Here is a 19,467-nt window from a genome sequence, read left to right as displayed (position 1 = left end):
TAATATTATGGCAAACAACTTTTTTCTCACTGATATCTACCTCATTATTTAGCATTATTTATTAAATAAAACAGTTTTTGTCCAAACTGGAAAACAACCACCTGACTTTAAAATAATGATATCACCAGTTAACATTTATTAAGCATTTACTGTGCCAGGCTAGTGTAAGCTTTTTATATTTATTAGCTTTTTTAATCTTCAAATGAGAAGGGCATGCTAGTTATCAACATTTTTTGTTTGAGGGAACAGAGGTAGAGAGAGTTTATTTTTATAAAATCACAGAGCCAGGAAATGACAAAGCCAGTTTCCATCCAGCATTCTGGGTCTATAGTCCATACTCTTGATCACGGTAATAAAACTAGAGTGACAAAAATTAGTAATCAAATTATCTCACATGTTTTTATATGAATAAAATAGAACAATCTATTGAAGGAAATAAAAAGAGGATCTAAACATTTAAAAATCTATACTGTCTTTTTATATAAGAAGTATTCATTTGAAAATATCATATTTAGCCAAATTGATTTTGGTTAATTATGAATTTCCAATTAGAATTTTATTCAGTTCAGTTTTTTGAACAATATGCATTAAAATTAATTACCTTAAATTTTATTTTAAATAATACACTTTTAGAATACACAGTGAAATTATGAAAAAGAAAAATAGTGAGAAATGTCCACTTGATAGTTCCAGACATAATGTAACTTTCACAGTACTGGTTCCCATATTGGCATAGGAATCGGTGGACAAAGTAGAGTCCAGGATTAGATTCCTGAACACTGGGCAGTTTTTATGGCAATAATGTTATTTTTATAAAAGTTCTTAATGGCTCAATCTGTTTGTTTTTAATTATCCTAAACTTTAGATCATCCTAAACCTTAGATCATGGCTTTTGCATTTACCATTTTTCTGCCTCAGATACTTTAGCCACTATTCCACTCCTACCTAAGATGGACTCACAATAACCATTTTTCCCCTCATCCTAACACACAGTATGAAATTATCTCACTTGTTTAATTGTTTATGTAAACATAGGTTTTCTTTATTCAATAGAATGTAAGTGTGTGGGCTTAGGACCGTCTCTTGTTGGAACCCATACTTATGAAACTCTGTATCTTTTAGGCAGGCTTTAACTAAATACGTAATGATAGAACACATATAAATTATCAACACATAAGTGAATATGCATATATTGTGGCTATATAGGCAACTATTTTTATTTGACTAAAAATGTTTGGAGATCATGTTATAGGTAATCAAGTAAAAGTGGCTTTACATTTATTTATTGACTTTTTTAGTTTTTAAGTTTATTTATTTACTTTGAGAGAGAGAGATAAAGTGTGTGCACAGCTCGAGTGAGCCAGGAGGGGAAGAGAGAGAGAGAGAGAGAGAGAGAGAGAGAGAGAGAGAGAGAGAGAATCCCAAGCAGGCTCTGTGCTGTCAGCACAGAGCCTGACACAGGGCTCAATCCCACCAGCTGTGAGATCATGATGTGAGCTGAAGTCAAGAGTCAGACGCTTTAACCAACCGAGCCCCCCAGGTGTCCCTAATTTACATTAATTTTGAAATGTATTTACATAAAGTAGTACAAATCTATATTAAACAACTTTAAGCATCAGGCATTCGTTTGAATAAAAATGAGTCTCAAGATTTGTTTTTCCTCATAGTCTATGGAACGTTTGCCTCAAATAAAATCTACGCAGATTCCCATATGTCATTACAGAGTAATGAATAATAGTTCAGCTGCTTAAAGATACTATGAAGCAAAGAAAGTTGGCTTCTGAAGAAGTCGTGCCACATTATATGAAGGCCCCTACATTAGAATCAGTGATGTATAAGCATTGGTAATCATCATCAATCTTCTTTTTTCATTAATGAAAAAAATAAGACCTAATGAGTTTAAGTGTATATTCAGGGCCACAGAATCAGTCATTTTCAGACTGTGAGTAACAACAAAGTATCTGTGTTTTTTTCTCTCATATCTAGCAAATGTTCAACTTTCAGATTTTACCTTTGGAATTATTCTAAATGTTCCAAGCTCAATAGAAAATCTTAATAATTTTAAGCATGGATAGTACTGTTCAGCAAGCAAAGAAAAACTAGTATTTATTGAATGTTTTTCTTGTAGAGAACAATTTAATATTAATTATTTCATTTAATATTCACAAGAGTGACATTTTTTTTTTCTCCTTAATTTATTTACTGAAGAGTTACACTGTTAGAGCTTGGTGAGAGAGTTCATTATTGGAATTGACTCAGTTTTGTTTATTCATTGAACATATATTTATTGAGTACTTTGGTGGGCTCTGGGGATATTATGGTGAACAAAATGGGTTCTGTTCCATTGATGCTTATAAAGCTGTAGGGAAAATCGGTCTTATACCTGTTATACAATTGCCTAGATATGTGATTGCTATAAGAACTCTGAATGAGAATTCGAGAGGCTTCAGGAATATTTTATAAGAGAACCTGACCTAATTTGTGGGACAGGGAATAGGACTGGGTCAGGCAAGAGCATGATGGAGCTTTGATGTGAAGATGACCGCATAGAAGGGTGGTGTGGATGTGCGAATGTGGGGTTGGGAGGTGGGGGATGTGGAATCAGTGGAGCAGCAAGCACAAAGGTTGTGGTTGGAAAGAACATGGTCTGTGAGAAACACATCGAACGAGGTGAAGAGAGGCAGGAGATGAAGTATGTGAGATTTGCAGGATCTAAATCATGTGGTGCTATATAGAACATGAGAGGATTTGGACCTTTATTGTAAGAAAAATGGGAGCCATTGCAGGGTGTTAGGAGGAGACTAAAATATTAAATTTTAATTTTAAGATAATCAGTCTGCTTGCAATGTGTCAGCTTGATGAGGGCAATAGCACATGAAAGAAGCCATTTTAGTTCGTTTTCTGAGGCCTGTTTCTGGTGCCACATGTAAAGTATGAACCACTGAGACTGTGAATATATTTGAACTTATATTCACACAAATTTTATCACTTACTAAATAGTTGTCAAAGTTGGCAAATGCAGGTATTTATACAAATGATACTGTTTAAAATGTATTTGGATGTTCGAGGCGCCTGGGTGGCTTACTCGGTTGAGTCCAACTCTTGATTTCGCTTTAGGTCATGATCTCATGGTCATCAGATCGAGCCCCATGTCGGGCTCTGGGCTGTGTGTGGAGCTTGCTTGGATTCTCTCTCTCTCTCTCTCTCTCTCTCTCTCTCTCTCTCTCTCTCAACCCCTCCTCCACTCACATACTCTCAAAATAAATAAATAAACATTTAAAAAACTCATATTTGGATCCTTGATATTTTTGTCAAAGTCTAGGTGCATCCCTTTATCAAACCCTCAGGGTGGCTAAATATATGTGTCCAATATTTTCATCATAAGCATCTTTGCTGCAAACATTTTCACCATATAACTAATTGGCTGTAAGTCAATTTTGTTATAAAAGGTAAAATCACAAAAAATACAAGAGGGACGTTAATTAAAAAGGTCATAATGAAACATGAGAATTGTTAAGAAAATTAAAAATTATTGTGAAACATAAAATATTTGAACACATTTAAAATGTATGCAGATTCATGGCAATACTGTACAAATAACAGATTTTATTTTGCTGGTTGTCCTTAAGTACTTGTTTTCAAAGTCTTTTATTCATGCTTTTCATACTTTTTTTTTTTTGTTTGTTGATTTGTTCCCTCATTTAGTATCACATCTTTTCTTTTTTCGCTAAAATTTTTTCCTTCATTAAGAGAGATACCAGTTTCTAAATGCACATTGGTAACTGGGCTTTATATTGTGTTGTGAAAGTGTTCTACACTGTTACTTGTTCTTGCCGTCTTGTCACATATCCGTTGATAGTTTTCCCAAGTCCTGTGGAAATCGCAGGCTCAGTGTATAGACCATTATGAGGGCTAAGATTTAAAATGGGAGCACTGAATCAATGGAGAAATGAAACGAAACTGTCACCAGGTGAGAAAACCAAAAAAAAAAAAAAAAAAAGACTGTCAAACCAAACTGTCACCTGTTATTTTTTTTTTATCTTTTATGGCAAATCTGCGTTATGGCCAATTATGCAACAAATATGATTGTGGCAAAGATGCTTACAGTGAAACTACATAGAACCAAATATATAAGATCATGAACTCATATATTTATAAACAAATATGTAGTTATATATAAATATACATATGAGAATCTGTTTGATATTTTGGAAGTTTTTAGAATTCATTCAGAGCCAATATGGTGAATAAAGAAATAGAAATAACATTGATTGAATGCCTTCATTTTATGAGATGGTCTTTTCTAAGCCAAATACACACTAGCATAATGATGTTTAACCCACAGAATAATCCTATAAGATAGGCAGTTTTATATACCCATTGCAGCATCATATTTCACTAAGGTTAGTTAACCTACATAACACAACCCAGTCGGTGAATGGGTGATTGCAGTTCACATCTCCTCAGATACTGTGGAGAATGCTCCATTAAAAGTGAAACACAATATGGGGCGCCTGGGTGGCGCAGTCGGTTAAGCGTCCGACTTCAGCCAGGTCACGATCTCGCGGTCCGTGAGTTCGAGCCCCGCGTCGGGCTCTGGGCTGATGGCTCGGAGCCTGGAGCCTGTTTCCGATTCTGTGTCTCCCTCTCTCTCTGCCCCTCCCCGTTCATGCTCTGTCTCTCTCTGTCCCAAAAATAAATTAAAAAAAAAAAAAAAGTGAAACACAATATGAATTGATGAAAAAGCAAATAATAACGCTTCAGTTTCTCTCTCAGAATATCCAAATTAAAAATTTCTGAAACAATTCAACATTTATATAATAATTATTCTGAGCTGAAATTTGTACGAACAGTATCATCGATATACACAAGTCAAGATCACTTTCATTTGTGAACCTGATGTCTGCCTTCCTGCATCTCAGATTATATAGATATTTCTAATATACATTTTGATGATTTTTCCACTGGTTATTATCTTCTCAGAAAATACAGTAGTTCATGCAGCTTTTGTTGAAAAACTAAAACAAATACTCACTATTTGCTTTTCATCGCCTCACATATGTGATGTCCTCGGAAGCTTTCTTTATAGTTCAAGATCTCTTTCAAAAGATCTTTTGTTGCAGCATTTAAATTTTTAGTCATCGTTTCCAATTAATCATTAATTTGCTGTAATATCTGACCTCTTTAAGTATTTTGTACATATTCAAGGCTTTCCTCTTGATATTCTGTTTGCACAACTCCTTTTTTTGATGCCGTGCTTTATTCATGACCTTAATTTTGTATGTAACATGTTATTAATTCTTCCCAGTAAATAGCAGCCATTTTTTTTTTTTTTTTTTTTTTTTTTTTTCCATGACTGCTAGTCCAGTACTGACTGAACTATCTAAAAAAAATTGGCTACTGCATGTTGGAATTCAACCCTTGGTTTGCTCTAGTCATAGAAGATTAGCAAGAGAGATAGATTATCTTACATGTTTTTTTGTCCTATACCTACGAAGTGAATTAGAAATGAGATATGCCATTTTTAGACAGATATATAGCCATATAAATCTAATTACCTAATCCTTGAGTGTAAATCATTTGAAAAACATGTTAAAGATCAAAGATCAAAAGAAAAATGTCCTCGGAGCACCACTTTTAAAAATCTCCTTTTTTTGGCCCAATTATGGTAGTAATGCATGTTCATTCTAGAAAAGAAACAACCCGACAAATTAAAATTGCTAATAATTCTTTTACCCAGAGAAAGTTATTGCTAACATCGCATTGGATATTTCCCCAGTCATTAATTTATGTACATAGATAAGTAAATAAAGGAAGGCATTATTCAGCCTTCCTTCCCCAAAGATGTGCATATCCTAATCCCTAAAATTTATGAATATTTTACTTTAAATGGTAAACATGAATTTGCAGATTTGATTAACTTGACGATCTTGATATGGGGAGAGCATTCTTGTAGACCCAGTGTAATTACAAGCATTCTTACGAGAGGGAGGCAGAGGGAGATTTGACTACAGCACTGGGAGACGGAATCATGGGAAAAAAGAGGTTGGAAAGAGGACAGAGCCATGAGCTAAGAAATGAACAATTTTTAGAAGCTGGAAAAGGCAAGGAAGTGAATTTTTTTTTGAGTGCTTCCAGAACAAACCACTCCTAACTTTGTTTTACTGTGTAAGTTTCATTTGGACTTCAGACTTCCAGAACTATGAGAATAAATTCACATTGTTTTAAGCCACTGAATTTGTTGTTATTTGTTACAGCAGCAGTAAGAAACTAATACACACATTTTGTGTATTTATTTCTTCTCCAAACATCAGATCACAAAGGAAATATTTCTCAAAATTATTCTTTATTATTCATTAATTTTTAATTTATCCTTATAATATCTTTATGCCATTTTTTTTGCTCTCTTGTAACTATCAGTGTACCATAGTTTTCAGATAATTTTATTCTTTTTTTTTGTATTGACAGTTTAAAAATTAAATTTTATGTTTTATTTTTAACGTGAAGTCTACCCTCTTAAAAATAATTTAGTGTACAACACAGTACTGGTAATTGTAGGGACAATGCTGCAGAGCAGATCTCTAGAACTTTTTTACTTTGCGTATTTGACACTTTATGTCTTTTATTTAGTCATTCTCTGCTGTCCCCCTCCTTTGGTTCCTGGCAACCACCGTGCTACTCTCTGATTTATAAGTTTGACTATTTTAGATACATTATACAAATAGAATTATGCAGTATTTATCCTCCTGTGATTGGTTTATTTCATTTAACTCCAGCAGCTTTACTTCTGGGTGTTTATCTAAAAGAATTAAAATCAGGACCTCAAAGAGATAATAGCACTCTAGTGTTCATTGCACCACTATTCAGAATAGCTAACACATAAAAACAGCTTAAATTTCCATTGACAGATGAATGGAAATCCTGAAATATGTGTCATGGATGAAACTTGAGACATATATGCAGCTTTTTAAAAAGTTCTTTTAAATTTTTAATGTGAAATAATTACAGGTTTACAAATATTTGCAAATACTTCTTTATGATCTTGACCCTTGGAAAGTGTTGGACACATATTTATAGTATTTGATGTTTTTTCATGATTAAATTCAGGTTATGCATTTTTACTAAGGATAGCACAGAAGTGATGTGTCTTTCTCAGTGACTCCTATCAGGAAGCTTATGATACCAGTTTTTCCCATCACTGATGCTGTTATCTTTGATCAGTTGTTAATCAACTGTACCACTTTGTACCACTTTGTTCACTCTAGAGCTACTGGTTTTTGTTTTTGTTTTTTCGTATTTAATGAGTAATTTATGAGGAAATTTTTTGAAATTAGGTAAATATCCTATTTCTCATTATACTATCACCCACTATTTTTACCATACATTGACAATTCTTACCTGAAAGAATTATTATCAGTGTGCTTGCCAAATGGTGATTTTCTGTTGTGTTATTTCTTCTGCGTTTATTTCTTCTGCAATAAGGAAGAGCTGTTCCTTTTCTCTCAGTTATTTGTTTATTCAGTTATTTGTTTATATCAGTATTGCCTTATGGATATGTATTTTATGGCTTATAATGAATTACTATTATTTTATAGCTGTTTCCTAGATTTGGCTATTGGGAATACTTCACATTGTCTCCTGCTTCCTTCTGGCACGACTCCATCATTTTCTGAGTGCTTTCTTATTTTCTTGCACTGCAAGATATTTCAGACTCACCTTGTGCTTTTCCTGCCCTTTCCCTGGAATCAACCATTTTTCCAGGAAGCCATGGTTTTTTATATTGGAGAATGGTATTTAGAAACCAAAATATGGGAGCTACATATGCTCATTTGGTTCTGGGGTGTTGTTCTTTCTTTCCTTTTTTAAAAAAGTATTTCTTAAATTAAGTCACCAAGTGTATGTGTGTGTATGTATGTGTGTGTGTATGTATATATATGTGTGTGTGTGTGTGTGTGTGTGTATATATATATATATATATATCTACTATCTTATTTTAAAGCTTTTATTTAAATTCCAGTTAGTTAACATACAGTGTAATACTGGTTTCAGGTGTGCAATATAGTGATTCAGCACTTCTGTACAACACCTGGTGCTCATCACAAGTGTACTCCTTAATTCCTGTCACCTATTTAAGCCATTCTCCCACCCACCTCCCTTCTGGTAACTATAGTTCTCTGTAGTGAAGAGTCTGTTTCTTGGTTTGCCTCTCTTTTTTTCACTTTGGTCATGTGTTTTGTGTTTTAAATTGCACATACAAATAAAATCATATGGTGTTTGTTTTTCTCTGAGTTCTTTAGCTTAGCATAGTACTCTAGAGAGTATTATGGAACTCCACTGTCTTGCTTTAATTGAAACTTACTGTGCCCTGAAACCTTGCTGTTCTCCAAGGGTAGATCTGAATGTTTTTTCTTTCGTAATGTTGATTAGGCATGGGAATAGTATCTGCCTTGGTCCCTTTGACATTGACAAATAATTGCTTTTCTTTACCTGTCCAAGAATTTCATCTCCTCTGAAGCAGTATTCCACCTCTCCTTGTTGCTGCCTTTCACGAAAATCTTGTGCACTCCATTTAATATTTTATCCACTTACTACATTTTCACCTGCCTCATTGTCTTTCTGTTATTATCCCTCATGACATGATTCTAGAATTCAATTTCCATATGTACTTTAATTATGTATTAGGTTTTTTGTGTTCAATTTTCAAAAAGACTTATAAGATGTAAACACTATACTCCCAGGACAGCTTTGTCATAAGCAAAATTAAGGATTTTAAAAAAGTCTGGAGATCTTAGATATTAAGCTAATTGTGTAATTGTTAATGCAGTGTGTTTTTTGTTTTGTTTTGTTTTGTTTTGTTTTGTTTTGTTTTTTGGGTGGAGAGGTAGGCATAATCTACTAAAATAGCCCCCAAATAAGAGTTGTAGGTGCTTATATTTTTATATTATATCTGTCCACATGTTAAACTTATAGTTTTAATTGTTTTATATTTCCTGGTAAACAATCTGATCTTAGCCATAAAAAGATAATTTTGTTTTCTTCTTTTATTCTAACTTGAAATTGGTCATCTATTCACTGCCAGACCTTTTTGTTATGCTGCTTCCTTATTTGTATTTGTCTCTTACTTTTAGAATGGGCAGGAGTAATTTTTTTTTTCAGGAGAATAATATATAGATCATGTACTTTTAGGACATTTGCTTGCCTGAAATTTATCACTATGTTGCTTTTCTGCGTAGACAGCATGGTTGAATATACATATTCTATAAATAACTGGTCCAGTTTCTTGTCTTTTGACATATATTGTTACTTGAGAAAACTTGGCATCTTAACTTATCATCCTTTGTAAATAACTCATTTGTCTGTGTGAATGTGTGTGTATGTATAACGTGTGCACATGCCCACAGGGATGTGCCCACATGTCAGTAGTATTTTTTAAATAACAGCTTTATTGAGATATAATTCAGATACTCAACTCTTATTCTTTTTAAGGTGTACACTAAAGTGGTTTTTAGTATATTCAGAAAGTTGTGTGACCATCACCATGATCTAATTTTAGAACATTTTCACCACTCCTAAGAGAAACCCAGTACCTATTAACAGTCACTCCTCATTCTTCCTTCCCCCAAACCCTAACAAATCTTCTTTCTATCTCTATGGATTTGTTTTCTATCTCTATGGATTGTTATTATATGTATATAATATATATTATATATATCAGAGTAAACAAATATATATATATATATTATATATTATATATATTATATATATATGTTATATATATAAATGATATTGTGGAATATGTGGCCTTTTGTGACTGGCATCTTTTATTTTTATCATATTCATTCACGTTAAACAAGGATCACTACTTCATTCCTTTTTATGGCAAAATAGTATTTCATTGCATGGACATAATTCATTTTGATTACCATTCACCAACTGAGGGACATTTGGGTTTTTTTTTATTTTGGGGCTGTTATGAATAATGCTGGATTCTTTTTATCTTTTATGTAAGGTATTTCAATATTTAGGTTTTAGTCTTCAACAGGTCTTTTCTATCGTATATTTAATATATATGTATATAATATGTGTATATTATTTATGCTTTTTCCAATTTGTTACGATGTCTGCTTTACCAACATTAGTCATGCATATATTCAAAATTTCTATGCCTATTATTTTTTTTTGAGTGATTTTCATCTCTTCTCTGGGAGGCTTTTTCAGATTTGACCTATATGGCACTGATACAGTTTTATGTTATTTTAATTATTTTATCTTCTGATTCTATTATTCTGTTTAATTTTGCCGTTATTTTATTACTTTATTGGTTTTTTTTACAGTTTTAATTTTTTAGTTCCTTTTTATTGTAGTCTTCATTGTTATTTCCTCCGTCATTTGTTGCATTTTTTTAGATTTTCCCTTTTTTTGATGCAGACTGAATAGATATTTTAAATGACTAGACAGCTACTCATGTTAAATTATTATATATACTTAATCTATAGTGATAAAATGATATTTTTCTCTTCTCACTATGCTAGTCAAACTGACAAAATCAAAGATGTCAACTTTTTTCTCTTTGTTTTCACTTCCTTATCTATACAGTTAGGATCATATTCACTTTAAGGCCTATCAAGTTTATACAAAAAGTGAAAGAGATATAAAGAAGAGTGACTGTTTTTGCATCTGTTTTACTCCTGTTTGTAGACTTCATTTTTAGATACAATTGGGAAATTAATTGAGAACTTCTGATTTTCCTGGAATTATCACAGATTGCTGCTTGTTAGCCAAGATATTTAAAAGCTAGCTGTATTCTTTATAGGTGTTCCAAACTTCAGGGTTCAGTCTGTGAAATCAGAGGATTGATTTATACAGTGTGTATGATTTCTTAAAGTTGTGAAATATATCCCTCTTGTTTTTTCAATCCACAAAGTTTTCAGATAATTGTTTCTAATCAGTAAAATATTTGAACATGCAGTATGCAGTTTATATTTTTTTAATTATGAAATTTCAATTACACTTCAAAGTATAGTGCACGTACTTTCATGTATATATATTATATATACTTTCACAGTATATATAATATCATTATATTGTTGTGAATGCTACTGAGGTTTAGTAAAACTTAACTCTTTGCTATATTTCTTGCAGCAATACAGGCTCCAACTCTGCTCAGCTTAGTGCAGGATGAATATGGTTTATAAATAAATATATTATATTATATATTTATATATAATATAATATATTATATAATAATATATTATATAATATATAATTTATATATTATATATTTTATATTTATAAATATATGTTTATATATTTATATATTATTTATATATTTATATTTGTATATATTTGTAAAATATATATTATATAATATATAATATTTATATATATTTATAAAACCATATATATATATATGTATATATATATATACACACACATATATATATGGTTTGTTGATGTTTCCAGATTGCAGATGCTCTAGCACTGAGGTGGGGATATATAGGAAGCAAAAACAGCAAATAAACCATACTCCACAAACCTAGGGAATGCACTACTGGGCCATGAGTTCTGAGCTCATTGCCTTTTACCTACCCAAGGACATCATTCTAAACTTTCTCCTCTCTCTCCTGTCTCATCAATTTTTCCCTTTCTTATAAATTTGTGTTTATGCCAATCAGTATAAAAACATGCGATTTCTGGGGCGCCTGGGTGGCGCAGTCGGTTAAACGTCCGACTTCAGCCAGGTCACGATCTCGAGGTCCGTGAGTTCGAGCCCCGCGTCAGGCTCTGGGCTGATGGCTCAGAGCCTGGAGCCTGTTTCCGATTCTGTGTCTCCCTCTCTCTCTGCCCCTCCCCCGTTCATGCTCTGTCTCTCTCTGTCCCCAAAATAAATTAACGTTGAAAAAAAAAAATTTAACAAAAAAAAAAAAAAAAACATGCGATTTCTCCTAATTTAAAAAGTTGTTCTCCCTAAAAGACAACCTAGTGAATGGGAGAAGCGAAGTATATAAAGAACCTTTACGACTCAACACCTAAAAAGCAAATAATCTAATTTAAAAAGGGCAGAAGATATGAACAGACATTTCTATAAGGAAGACATACAGATGGCCGATAGACACAAGAAATGATGCTTAACATCATTCATGAGCAGAGAAATGCAAATCAAAACCACAATGAGATATCACCTCACACCCTTCAGAACGGCTAAAATCAACAGCACAATAAACAACAGGTGTTGTTAAGGATGTAGAGAAAGGGGAACCCTCTTAACACTGTTGGTGGGAATGCAAAGTGTTAGTCAATGTGGAAAACAGTATGGAGGTTCATCAAAAAAATAAAAATAGAACTACCATATGATCCAGTAATTCCACTTCTGGGTATTTAGCCAAAGAATATTAAAACACTAATTACAAAAGATATATGCACTCCTATGTTTATTGCAGCATTACTTACAATAGCCAAAGTATGGAAGCAGCCCAAGTGTCCATCAATAGATGAATGGATAAAGACAATGTGGTATATGTATACACTGGAATATTAATTCAGCCATAAAAAGGAAAGAAATCTTGCCTTTTGCTAAGTGAAATAAGTCAGCCAGAGGAAGACAAATGCCATATGATTTCACTCATATATGGAATTGGAGAAAACAAAGCAAAACAAATGAACAAAGGAAAAATAAAAAGAGACTAAAAAAAAAAAAAAAAAAGGGAGACAAACCAAAAACCAGACTCTTAACTATAGAGAACAAGGGGAAGTGGGTGGGGGGGGGGGGGGATGGATGGAATAGGTTAAGGGCGTTAACAGTACACTTAACTTGGGGAGCACTGAGAATGTGTAGAACTTTTGAATCACTGTATTGTACACCTGAAACTAATTTAACACTGTATGTTAACTATATTGGGTTAAAAAAAAAGTAATTCTCTCACCTCTCTTGTTCACACTTAGCCCTCCTGCTAGTTCGTCATTGTATCTCTGTATCTATGAATAATGCAATAAATTGAGTTGATTCATAATCAAACAGGACTTCCTTTTTGCACTTAAAAATATATATTAAAATAAAAGTAAACCTGAAGGAAAGAATTACCAGAATGCAGCCCTTTGCATAGTAGTTCAAGAATAAGGGAAGGGCAAGGAAGGGAAAGAAAGGGAAGGGGACTTCTTATTTTGTATACCGTAATGAAGTGGTTCATTAAAGCAATATAAAAACTTCTTTTCAGATTATGTACATTTGCATAAACGTGGTACACATTTTAAATGTTAGTGTTTTATGTCCTGTACTGTATTTAGCTAAGAATTTCAGAGTAAATTTCAGCATTAAGATACGTGTTTTAAATGCCAGGTAATTACTCATTTGTAACCCCCCCTAAAAATATACCAGCAAAATGACTAAAACTGGTGGGGGTAGAAGTAGGTCATCTCCTAGTTAAGTAGAAAATTGCACACTTGGTTTCTGGAAGACTTTGGTTTAAGCAGCTTTAAAAGGAAACATTTTGGGAGCACCTAGGTGGCTCAGTCGGTTAAGTGTCCGACTCTTGATCTCAGCTCAGGTCTTGATCTCAGGGTCGTGAGTTCAAGTTCTGTCTTGGGCTCTGTGCTGGGCATGAAGCCTACTTAAAATTTTTTTTAAAAAATTAGTAATTATCATTCACTGATAGGTACTCTTATTAGTCACTTGAATTGAGTGATACTCCTACTAGGTTCGTTCCAGGATTCAGACTTATATTTTTAGCCCAGCTGACATTAGGAATGATCATTACCATATATAATATACATTATACTTGCCTTGTACTTCCAACTCCAATAAATGAGAATAGTAAAATCAAAGTTGAATGCCTGGCAAAGAATTCTATTGGACACGATTGTGGCACAGGCTAGAGTCTATAAAAGCAGAAGAAAGTCTGTGTGCTTGGGGCATTTAAGCCTCTGCTTATAGCTACGTAGGTGTCCAGTGCCCCAATCCTTACTTCGAAGGAGCTATCTACTCTTGGCTTCTCAATACTTAGTTTCAAGCCCCCCCCAAAAAAAATTTACACACACACACACACACACACACACACACAATTATGCAAATTCTTGAAATTAGTTTTGAAGTGTTTACATTTCCTCAGTCGTATTTTTCCTTCATTTTGAATAGGTATTACCTGTCCTCAATATTGCAGTTCTCTCAACCCCTGCCCACTGCAACTGACCGGGGTGAACACTATTCTCTTTTTTAAAATTTTTTTTTCAACGTTTTTATTTATTTTTGGGACAGAGAGAGACAGAGCATGAACGGGGGAGGGGCAGAGAGAGAGGGAGACACAGAATCGGAAACAGGCTCCAGGCTCCGAGCCATCAGCCCAGAGCCTGACGCAGGGCTCGAACTCACGGACCCCGAGATCGTGACCTGGCTGAAGTTGGAGGCTTAACCGACTGCACCACCCAGGCGCCCCAACTCTTTTTTAAACAAAAAGACACTAAGTTCTGGTTTTATTCCTATCTCATAGCTTGCTCTCTCAGCCTCCTTTGTTGGCTCCTCCTGAGGATCTGATTAGTTGCATTGGTGTGCCTCAGGGCTTATCCCTTGCAATTCTGCTCTTTAACTGTTGATTTCCTGGCTTCATTGTATCAAATCTCATCTAAAATGTTGATGATTTCCAACTTGTCCTCTCTGAAACAAACTGTTGAGCTCAATTCAGCTGATCACTTAGAAATTCTGTATCTCAACCTTCCCATTTTCAAAACTAAGCTCATATTTTTCCTCCGACTCCCCCAAAATAAAACCTAGTCTTCTTACTCGTCTCAGTTAATGCTCTCATTTTGTATGCTCTTGGATCAAAAAACTTCACCTTTCTTTTTTTCAAATGCTACATCTGGTTATTTAACTAAACCTGTGTGTTGTACCTACCAAATACATTCCTAGTGACTGACCTCTTCTTGTGACCTCCACTGCTGTCACCCTCGCCACCATCACTTCTTGGCTGCGTCTTGCCACAGCTTCTTTACAAGAATCCTAATTAAGACTTTTGGGGTTTGTTGTTGTTGTTGTTGTTAGGTTTTTGTATTTATTTCCTCTGTCTGGATTGTATTTTCGTCAGTAAACTCCATGGCTTATATTCCTACTATCTTCGATCTTTAAGTGTTCCTTCTCAAAATTGCAACCATACCCCTACCCCAACAGCAATTTCTTTCCTTTATGCTAGTTTATTTTTCTTGAAAACACTCATTGACATCTGTTATACTATATACTTAGGTTATTTACTGACTTCTAATGTCCATCCAATAAAATATGTAAGTTTCGGGGCGCCTGGGTGGCGCAGTCGGTTAAGCGTCGGACTTCAGCCAGGTCACGATCTCGCGGTCTGTGAGTTCGAGCCCCGCGTCGGGCTCTGGGCTGATGGCTCGGAGCCTGGAGCCTGTTTCCGATTCTGTGTCTCCCTCTCTCTCTGCCCCTCCCCCGTTCATGCTCTGTCTCTCTCTGTCCCAAAAAAAAAAAAAAAAAAAAAAAATGTAAGTTTCACGAGGGCAGAAATTTTTATTTATTGTTGTGTTCCCTGTGCCTAGAACACACTGGCCTATTGAATTTGCTGCTATAGTTTCTGGCAGTCAGGTGAAAATTGGAAATATGGCCTTTTGCATAATTCTCATTATCTCATATAAATTCTGAGAAGGACGAAGTGTTGCCTTACAGTAAATTGTACAGGAAATACATGAGGTGGACCTTATAAAGTATATAGTAAACAACATGAAGAATGATGCCTTGATAATTTTAACAATAATTTCAGCGATATTATACCTGTCTTTACTTTTTATTTTAATAGTGTGTAATGGCTGAGGGCATAACGTGAAAGATATATATCCAGAACATAGAAGTCATCTGTAAAATAATTTGAAATGTTTTTGTAAAGGTGGCAGTTTAACATTAATGAGTAATTCTTTACTGCTATATAGCCTATGAAGCTACTCATGATATATATTATAACATTCAAATGTTTCACCTTGGTTTCAACATTATATATGAACAAAATTAATAATTGTTTACTCCGATTTCTTTTTGTCAATTGTTAATGAGTCAGTTCTGTAGAATGATGTTTATCATAGGGACATTTAAAAAATGCTAAAGATAAAAATTACCATAATAATAAAGGAACAAATAAATGCATTTTAGTATGTGATGAAATATTATTTATCATTTAAAGTTCATGTTTTCAAAAAATTTTGACTTTCTTTAAGTAGGGTACCAAAATGTCTTCCTGTCTGTTTTTCTATCTATAAAATTTTAAATGGAATAAAATGCACCAAAATGTTGCCTATATTTTTCTCTAGTTGTAAGGTTATGGTTGACTTTTAGTTTATTTTTTACTTTTGTGTAGTTTCCAGAATGTCTGTTGTGTTTGTAGAACTTTTGTAATGACAACAGAAGTAATACATATAATTTTTAAAGAATTAGGACTTCTTCCATATCTGTATTTTGCTTTTTGTTGCTCGATGACAAATAAGTATATTTTGTCAATCTTGAGTGGGCCACTAATAATTAATGAGAATAATTTTTAATACTGATATGCAATATGTTTTCACCTAACTTTTGTTTATCAAGTCGTTTGTAAAAGTGCATATCAGGATTGTATTTTTTTCCCCACAGACAGCCTTTTGATTGACTATCAGTTTACCTTCAGCTTATTACAGGAAGATGATCGCCACCATACTGCCATAAACTTCATAGCGAACCCAGAACAGGTGAGAAAATAATTTAACTTTTATAATTATTATATTACTATCTAGGGCTATACATTTTTGTCATTTTTATTGTAATTTTAACTGCTTCTCAGAATTATCTTACTACAGGGCTTTTGAAGAAAGACTTATCCTGTTAATTTTTTCTTTTCATAAAACTTACGTATCCTTGTAATCTAGGGAGTTTAGTATTTCAGATTCTGCAAAGTCCTACAATTTAAATTATACATTTTTCTTATTTTTTCAGTCTTATAGCAGTGTTTGTGTATGTAATTATGCTCTCAAACTCAGGGTAGCCTTATTTGTTTAAAAAAAATTTTTTTTTTCAACGTTTATTTATTTTTGGGACAGAGAGAGACAGAGCATGAACGGGGGAGGGGCAGAGAGAGAGGGAGTCACGGAATCGGAAACAGGCTCCAGGCTCCGAGCCATCAGCCCAGAGCCCGACGCGGGGCTCGAACTCCCGGACCGCGAGATCGTGACCTGGCTGAAGTCGGACGCTTAACCGACTGCGCCACCCAGGCGCCCCCAGGGTAGCCTTATTTGAAAATAAAGCCCAGACATTAAAAACATGTTATATTAAATATGTTCCTTTTCTTATAAATCTACTGGTTTATCTAAGTTAGATGAATACTGGCTTCATTTTTATCATTTTTATTGAGATGCAATTGACATACTACATTGTATAAGTTTAAAGTGTATAATATGTTGCTTTGATACATTTATATATTGCAATATTACCATAATAGCATTAGCTAACACCTCTATTATGTTACATAATTATCATTTCTTTTTTGTGGTGGGACTAATTCAAATTTAATTTTAGTAACTTTGAAGTATATTATATTGTCCGTAATAACTATGCAGTGCATTTGATCTCCAGGACTTACTCATCTACTGGTTATAAATTTTTATCCTTAAACAACATCTGCCCAATTTCCCCAAGCCCCAGCCCCAAGGGGTTTTATGAGTTTGGCTTTTCTAGATTACACATGTAAATGGTATCCTTACAAGTATTTGTCTTTCTCTGTTGGACTTAACTCACTTAGCATAATGGAGTACTTGTTTTTTCAATCAATTTACTGCATCAGTGTTATAATTTTAAAACTTGATGAAGTTTAACTTTATGAAAGAATAATCATCAGTAATCACAGGAAAAGGCTCTAAGTTTGTTTGAAAGTAACACATGCATGCCCATCCATCTGAGACCTAATATAGTTAAAAAGTCAAAGGAATGGGAATATCAGCCATTTGGTTTATTTTGGTGGAGTTCTCGTTCTTTTGAAACTGAAAATAACTCTTTCAAATGAAGATATTAGAAAAGTGAAGATGCTGGTGAAATATTTGAATCATTCTTTTTTATTTAATGTGGTTAGAACATTAACATCAGATCTACTCTCCTAAAAGTTTTTAAGAGTTCACATACAGTAATGTAAACTATAGATGCTATGTTGTACAGAAGTAGAACTTATTCTTCTTGCATAACTGAAACTTTCATCTGTTGAATAGTAATTCCTTATTCCCCCACCCACCCTTCCACCCCACCTCAGGCAATCACCAGTCTCTTCTCTGTATCTCTAAGATCAGGGTTTGGTTTTGTTTTGTTTAGATCACACATATAAATGAGATCTTATGGTATTTGTCTTCCTCTGACTTATTTCATCTAGCATAGTACTCTCCAGGTCCATTCATGATGCAAATAGCAAAATATTTTTTATCGCAAACTACTATTCCCTTGTGTATTTATACCACAACTTTTTTGTCCATTCATCCATTGATGGACACTTATATACATTCCATAAATTGGGTATTATAAATCATACTGCAATGAAGATGGGGTACTTTTTTTTGTTTTTCTTTTTTTTTTAATTTCCTTTAGATAAATTTTTGTTTTCTTTTTAGATAAATACTCAAAAGTGGAATTGATGGATCATATGGTAGTTTTATTTTTAATTTTTTCAGGAACTTCCATATTCTTTTCCATAGTGTCTGCACTAATTTACATTTCCACCAACAGTGCATAAGAGTCTCCTTTTTGCCACAACCTTGCAACACTTGTTATTTCTTGTCTTCTTGGTAATAGTCATTTGAACCAGTATGAGATGATATCTCATTATGGTTTTGATTAGCATTTCTGTGATGAATAGTGATGTTGGGCAGCCTTCTGTGGTCATCAGTATGTCTTCATTAGAATAAGTCACAGGAATAAAAGGTACAACAGGGGGAATACAGTCAATGACATTGTAATAATGTTGTATGGTGACAGATGGTAGCCGCACTTGTGGTTAGCATAGAGATGTTGAAACAGTATATGCACGTTTATACACAGACACTAATGTAACATTGTTTGTCAGCTATACCCAAAAAATTTTTTTAAAAGTCTATTCAGTTCCTGTGTCCATTTTCATTTTTATTTAAATTCCAATTAGTTAACATACAGTGTAATGTTAGTTTCAGACTTGAATTTAGCAATTCATCACTTAAATACAACGCCCAGTGCTCATGACAATGAGTGCCCTCTTTAATACCCACCACCATTTAAGCCATCCCCCTACCCACCTCCCCTACAGTAACCCTCAGATTGTTCTCCATAATTAAGAGTCTGTTTTCTGGTTTGCCTCTCTCTCTTCTCCCTCCCATGTTTATCTGTTTTGTTTTCAAATTCCACATGAGTGAAATCATATGGTGTTTGTCTTTCTCTGAGTTATTTTATTTTGCATAATACACTACAGCTCCATCCATGTTGTTGCAAATGGC

At 33.8% G+C, this 19,467-nt stretch overlaps 1 protein-coding gene across 2 annotated transcripts in view; it reads left to right on the top strand.

Annotated features, from left to right (window-relative positions):
- The window catches only part of ATRNL1 (attractin like 1), a 789,020-nt gene that overhangs the window by 275,354 nt on the left and 494,199 nt on the right, over positions 1-19,467 (top strand). For both annotated transcript variants that reach the window (XM_030334763.1, XM_030334762.1), the window contains exon 22: positions 16,619-16,713. In XM_030334763.1, coding sequence (XP_030190623.1) covers positions 16,619-16,713 — 95 coding nt within the window. The remainder of the gene's footprint in view (positions 1-16,618; positions 16,714-19,467) is intronic.

This window comes from Lynx canadensis, chromosome D2 (genome assembly GCF_007474595.2).
Source record: "Lynx canadensis isolate LIC74 chromosome D2, mLynCan4.pri.v2, whole genome shotgun sequence".
Taxonomy (NCBI): Eukaryota; Metazoa; Chordata; class Mammalia; order Carnivora; family Felidae; genus Lynx; species Lynx canadensis.
This window is presented reverse-complemented; position numbering and strand designations above follow the sequence as displayed.